Source organism: Melanotaenia boesemani, chromosome 18 (genome assembly GCF_017639745.1).
Source record: "Melanotaenia boesemani isolate fMelBoe1 chromosome 18, fMelBoe1.pri, whole genome shotgun sequence".
NCBI lineage: Eukaryota > Metazoa > Chordata > Actinopteri > Atheriniformes > Melanotaeniidae > Melanotaenia > Melanotaenia boesemani.
The window spans coordinates 31,440,169-31,445,985 of NC_055699.1; the positions used below are offsets into that span (position 1 = coordinate 31,440,169).

At 36.4% G+C, this 5,817-nt stretch overlaps 1 protein-coding gene across 1 annotated transcript; it reads right to left on the reverse strand.

Moving 5' to 3' along the window:
• Window positions 1-332: 332 nt before the first annotated feature.
• On the reverse strand, window positions 333-2,506 carry LOC121628840. Its single transcript, XM_041968220.1, has 3 exons — window positions 2,188-2,506; window positions 1,495-1,809; window positions 333-804 (listed from the first exon to the last, which is right to left on the reverse strand). Exons 1-3 carry the CDS (start codon window positions 2,453-2,455, stop codon window positions 725-727), a joined length of 663 nt encoding a protein of 220 aa, XP_041824154.1. The 5' UTR covers window positions 2,456-2,506; the 3' UTR covers window positions 333-724.
• Window positions 2,507-5,817: the final 3,311 nt, after the last annotated feature.

The window sequence follows — 5,817 nt, forward strand, 5'->3', positions numbered from 1 at the left end:
GAAACTGAGCAATACTGGAGCTACTATGGAGCAACATGCGAGTCTCTCGTTCACTCTTGTCATGCATGCACGCACACACACATACACACACACATCTCAGGCACTAATATCAGGACAATTCAATCATATGACCCTCTTCCCCACCTGACTGGATTCACCATTTTAAACAACACAGATGATCCAATTAATAACATCTTGATGGGCCATAGTGGTGAACACAACTCTCTTCACTGCAGGACAGAGGGATACAGAAGATCTACCCAAAGACATCATGCTTTATAATTCAATAGCAAATGGCAGAAAAGTTGACATAATAAAGAAATTAAGAAATCTGAACCTGAATCTTCATCTTTATTAAATTCCAACAGTCATTGAACTTGAAAACTGAGTACTGCTGAGTATTTTGAGTACTTTAAGTAGTTGTAATGTTAACAACAGAGTTAAAGACAGACTGCAAGGCTGTTCTAACATTGCCATTATAAAAATCTGAACTATAAAGGTGGCTTTTTTTTTTTAGTAAAATTGTGTTTTTAAAACAGTAAAAGTGTCCAACAGTGTTTTGAACAGTGTCAGCAACACTTCATAACAATTGACTTTGAACAACTTAAGAGTCTTTAAGGCCAACATGCAGCATTTGCAAAAAATGGCTTTTTGAACATGGGTTTCAAATGTCTCTCAGTATGCCACATCCAATAATTTACAGTGTTGTGGCCCTCATGCGGCATTACTTTATGAAGGCTTTTTTGACCTTACTTTTCCCAACCGGTGTCCAACCATCCAGTGTACTACAGCACATGATGTAAGCTGCATGAATAAATGAAAGAAAGGACAAATTACAAATTTTATAATGTAACAGCAGTTACCGCAACAGTCATATAGTCATTCATATATCACAAAATTCACATTGTAATTTCTCTAAGGTTCACACATGAGGAAATTCAGCAAAACTGTGAGTACACTGAAACAATCACAGCATTTGTTATTTTACTTTTATTAATCCCAGCTGGGAAATTCTTTTTCTGCATTTAACCCGTCCTAGTTGTTAGGAGCAGTGAGCTGCCAGATTCCAGCACCCGGGAAGCAGTTGGGGGTTAAGGGCCTTGCTCAGGGGCCCACAGTGGTTTTACCTTAGGTACCAGCCTGGGGACTTATCTTAATTATTATAAATATCACTCATGACACCATGAAGACTATCTTTTGAAATATGAAAAATTAAATTAGTTATCATGGCATACAACCAGTGATTCTAATTTAAAATCATGTAAAAGTGGTATAGCCATCTGTGCTAAAATGGAAAAAAGATTAAGGATCTAATTTCTTTTGTGGTTCACTGAAATACACATTTTTTAAAAAAAATAAGGTCCCAAGTAATCCTCTGTGGGTGCGGCTTTGGCTCTCTATATTGGGTTCCCACACATTTTTACTTATGAATTTCCACAACTTTTCCATATCGTTTCCATAAATTGTTAACTACCAAATCAGCAACACACTTACTTAGCATCCCATTGACTTTGAACTTATCCAGGACTGTCTTCCCATCTGGAACTTTTCCATGTTTCCCAAATGCCACAGCATTTCGGCACTCCTCTGCAGTAAAGAATTCATCAAACAGAAGATGGAATAAACGAAGGCAGTCCTTCTTTGCTTCTGCATGGATTGCACCCAGGTGAGTAGAGGACAAATAGAGGCCACTTCCTGGATACAGCTCTTGCTTCCCAGATCTGTTTTTTGGAGCCCCAAAACCAGCTTGAGGTTGGATCTGTTCCACTTTGTCCAGAAAACATTTTAATGCCTCCAGATGCTCACCACCTGTGACAGAAAATATGTATTACCTCACAGGGACACAGCAGCAACCATAAAGTCAAGAAAAGGAAGAGACAATTTGAAAAAAAATCCAAAGATTTCACGATGGGCTAAGATTTTTACCAAAGTGTTTAAAGCTTTTAAGTTTTAGCATACACACCCAATATCTTCCAATGTCCAAAATAACAAAATTTAATAAAACTTTACAAAAATCAATATCAAAACATAATTACAATTTTATGTTGCACAGTTAAAGACACTTGATTATTGCCCACATTATTTGCATTATAACTCTTTTTACAGAGCTTGTGTGTACAGTACTGAACAGCAATTAGGTACCTTAAAGGAAAAATTAATTACAAAAGAGAGACAAAATGTACTTACTTATACTACACAGCACATCCTGCAGTTTGGCTTTTTCCTCCACTAACTTTTCCACTTCTGCCTTGCATACCCCGCATGGCTTCCATGACCCTTCTTCTGTTGATTCCGGTGAACGGAAACATGGTTCTCCACATTCTGGAATTGGATCACACTCGATGATTATAGTATCTGCAGATGAACTTGAAGAAGTCTCGTGTTCAGATGTACTAGTCTGGCTCTGGTTCCCAAGAACAGCATGTTTTTTGTGTGTATTAGAGCTGTACAACATTTTGATAAAGCTTTCTTTGGCTGTAGGAGCTGGTGGTTGTCTTTGCTGATCCAAATCCTGCAAAACAGGCTGCTGCTGTGTTAAAGGTGTGGGCAGTGGCTTGTGAGGTTGGTGATGCTGTGAATGCTGCGAAAGGCTGGAACTAAGTAGGATTGGAGACAGTGTGGATGAATACTGGTGGTGTGACTGGATAGGTGAATTCTGGTAATATTGAGGTGTATGTAGTGATGACTGGGAAACTGGAAGTTGGTACTGTGGCCAGGCAGTTACTTGCTGGCGCTGTGGCTGGAAAGGTAGAGATGACTCAGTAGGTGGAGGCTGATACACTGTCCAGGTAGTTGGAGGCTGCACAACATTGTGGTCCACAGTATTTGGGTGATCCTGTGTAGAGGTGGACTGGTCTGTTTGAGGTTGGGATGGAAGGTTGTAGAATCTTTGAGCAGCTGCAGCTCTTTTTTAATGTCCTTCTTTGTGGCCTTCTTGGTATCCACCGTTTTGTCAGCTGTTCCAATGAAGTCTACTGTGGCATTGTAAAACTTGTTATCAGACCATCTTGCAAGTACTTCTTCTCCTGGTTTCAGATCTTTGAGGCAAGCAATGGGTTTATCATCTTTGTTTAGTACATCACAGATGTTAAAAATTTTTGCTGTGTATCCATCTTCAAATGTCAAAAATACAAAAAATCCTGAAAAGAAACACAGTTTAAAAAAGAGATTTTGAGTAAACCAGTACAGGCTAAAAATCTGTCTTATTTAAACATGCTACTAAATCTTAAAAGTTTCATTTCTGATCATCTTTGCATAGCTAAAAATATCTCTTCACTTTAGTATTCAACTAGGGTTAACTTTATTTTTTTTACATTTGCGTCACTCATGCAATACTTTTTGATTTATGCGCTATGTATTTTTTCTTTTCACTTTGTTTTTATTCTTTCATTATTTAATGATCATGCATTTTATTTTATTTTTTACGCATTGTCTATGAAGCACTTGGTGCTGAAATTCAGGTGTTAGGTGTTAATGAATATTTAATTAGTTGGACTGTTATTATTCATGTGGTCAGCAAGGAAACTATGGAGCCAATTCACCAAAGTACAGAAAATAAATAGGCTGTAACTGAGTACATTTGTATGGACAAGATCCTGTTTCTGGTTGTTTTTTTAACTATTTATTTTTGGGAGGGAATTTTTTGGTATTATTGTCATTAACTGTTCTGATCTTTCTTTAAAAAATGTCATGCCTCTTATTTTTTTTTGCTGTGGTATCGAAAATAGTATCGAGTATTTTCCTGGGTATCAGTACCCACAGATGGAAGGAGATCACTACTGCTGTATTTTTGTTTGCTGCTCGAACTTGAAGGAATAATAAAAAGTTTTTTATTTGCATTTATTTACCATCACGTCTTGCTTGGAAAAAAGTTTCTAAATAAAAGAAATATTTAGTAAATACTGCCTTTTTTTATTCAGTATATCATTTCAAACTGCATTTCCGCATAGCAATTTTATATGAACTATTCATCAATTGAAATTACAAAAAATTTCTATATCATGATGTATATCGTTATCAGGATATAAAATGAGCTCTATCGGGATATGAGATTTTGGTCATATCACCCAGTCCTAATCCTGCATATCAATTTTGTTCCTCAAGCTGACAATATATTGATAATAAAAATCCAAGAGATAAGACACCAGAGACGGTCGAAGACTTTGGTCATTATAGTGTCCAAAGTAAGTTAAAAATAACAATCACTTTAAAAAGTAGCTAAGTTGTGTAGTACAATAATAACTCAATTACCATGTTGGTCATCTCTGGGTGAGCCAGGATCATCTGGTTCATAAAAACTAATCTTCTTCGGTGGGTTTCGCGCTCTTTTGGGCATCTCTTTTTTATTAATTCTTGCTGGGGTGTTCATTCTGTGAAAGAAATAAAAGTACAACATATTGTATTTATTTAAACGGGTCTCACTGCATGCGACCACAAACTTTTCCAATCATACACAATTTAGGTAACTCCAAAAATGTCTAGGGCCTGCTGTTTGTAGAAATAATAATCCCAAAGTCAATATTTACACATAAAGATTTTTACTGCAGTTAGCTGACGTTAGCTAGCCTTAACACATGCATGGCATCCCTAGCTAGCTTCACTATTTGCCACATATGCCGACCAGTTTCTTCAAAGTGTATCAGAAACAGCATAAACATTCGCCATCTAAATTTTACCCAAATTGCGTTTGACAATGATGTTGCTTACCTTCTTTTTTCAGCTGCAACGATATCTTGCTCCATGCCTCTTGCCAGCAACTCGATACGTTAACATAACGTAAACGTACAACCTAACATCGGTAAATAAAATATATATACAAAAAAAAAAAACAGGTCAGCTGTTATGTTCTATTCTCAGCTACATTTCATCTTCTGCATTGGTTCTGACAACATTCCTCAATTTTACCTAACAACTAAATTTTTGTTTGAAATGACACTCTCTTAAAAACCATATTTATATGTAGGATTAGTAAAATATTAAGAGCATGTCTGATCTAATACAGTTCAACAGCACCACAATTACAGTGTCCAAAATGACCATATAAGTAAATTACCACCTCTCTCAAATAGCATCAATACATATTACCATTTACCTCATGAACGGAGGATTTATAGCAGGATTTCTCATGTACTGCATTTGCTTAACCGAGGTATGCCTAATAAATTTGCATGTGGTTGCTAAATATATTATTATTCTCTGTTTTCAGCAGGACACACAAGGACTAGAGAACAAAGGTAAAAAATGTTAAAAACAAACTACATTTTATCCAGTTTCCAAGATAGCATGTAGTTTTATTTATTCAGTGGAAACTGCATGTTGTAAAACTTTACATTTTGATTGACTGCAGTGTTACTTCAAATAAATGTTCATGTATCCAATAAAACACTGTTACTGAAGTGAGTGTTTCAAACCTCACTTGGTTTGACAAAGTTTTACTGGCAGCTCAGGTTACTATAACACTTTGATAGTCTAGTAATTAGTAATGTGTTTAGCTTAAGTACTATGATATATAAACATGTTGAGACTAGTAAGCTATAAATGCACCAATACTTCTTTTCAACAAAACCAAATTGATTGATTCATTTATTTTTTCTAGAATCAACAAACTGGAGGTCAGATGACTGCTGTACTGAGCACGTGATCAGTTCTGCTGATCTGGAAGCTGATGACGCTGCTGATCTGGAAGACTCTTCTATCACAAATATGTGTGACCTCCATTACACCAACCATTCATCCTCCCAGTGCTATGCACACACAAGTGAGATGCATCACTCTGGACTTAATGTTGAATCAGAGCCTGAACAGCCTCTTCATACA

What these genes read in the sequence shown, in the direction of transcription:
- LOC121628840 (XM_041968220.1), bottom strand. Translation starts at nt 2,455, where the DNA reads ATGTTGTACAGCTCTAATACACACAAAAAACATGCTGTTCTTGGGAAC. An exon ending in GGATGTGCTGTGTAGTATAA is followed by an intron (nt 1,810 to 2,187) that starts GTAAGTACATTT and finishes TTTCTGTCACAG; the next exon opens with GTGGTGAGCATCTGGAGGCA. An exon ending in CAAAGTCAATGGGATGCTAA is followed by an intron (nt 805 to 1,494) that starts GTAAGTGTGTTG and finishes TTATTCATGCAG; the next exon opens with CTTACATCATGTGCTGTAGT.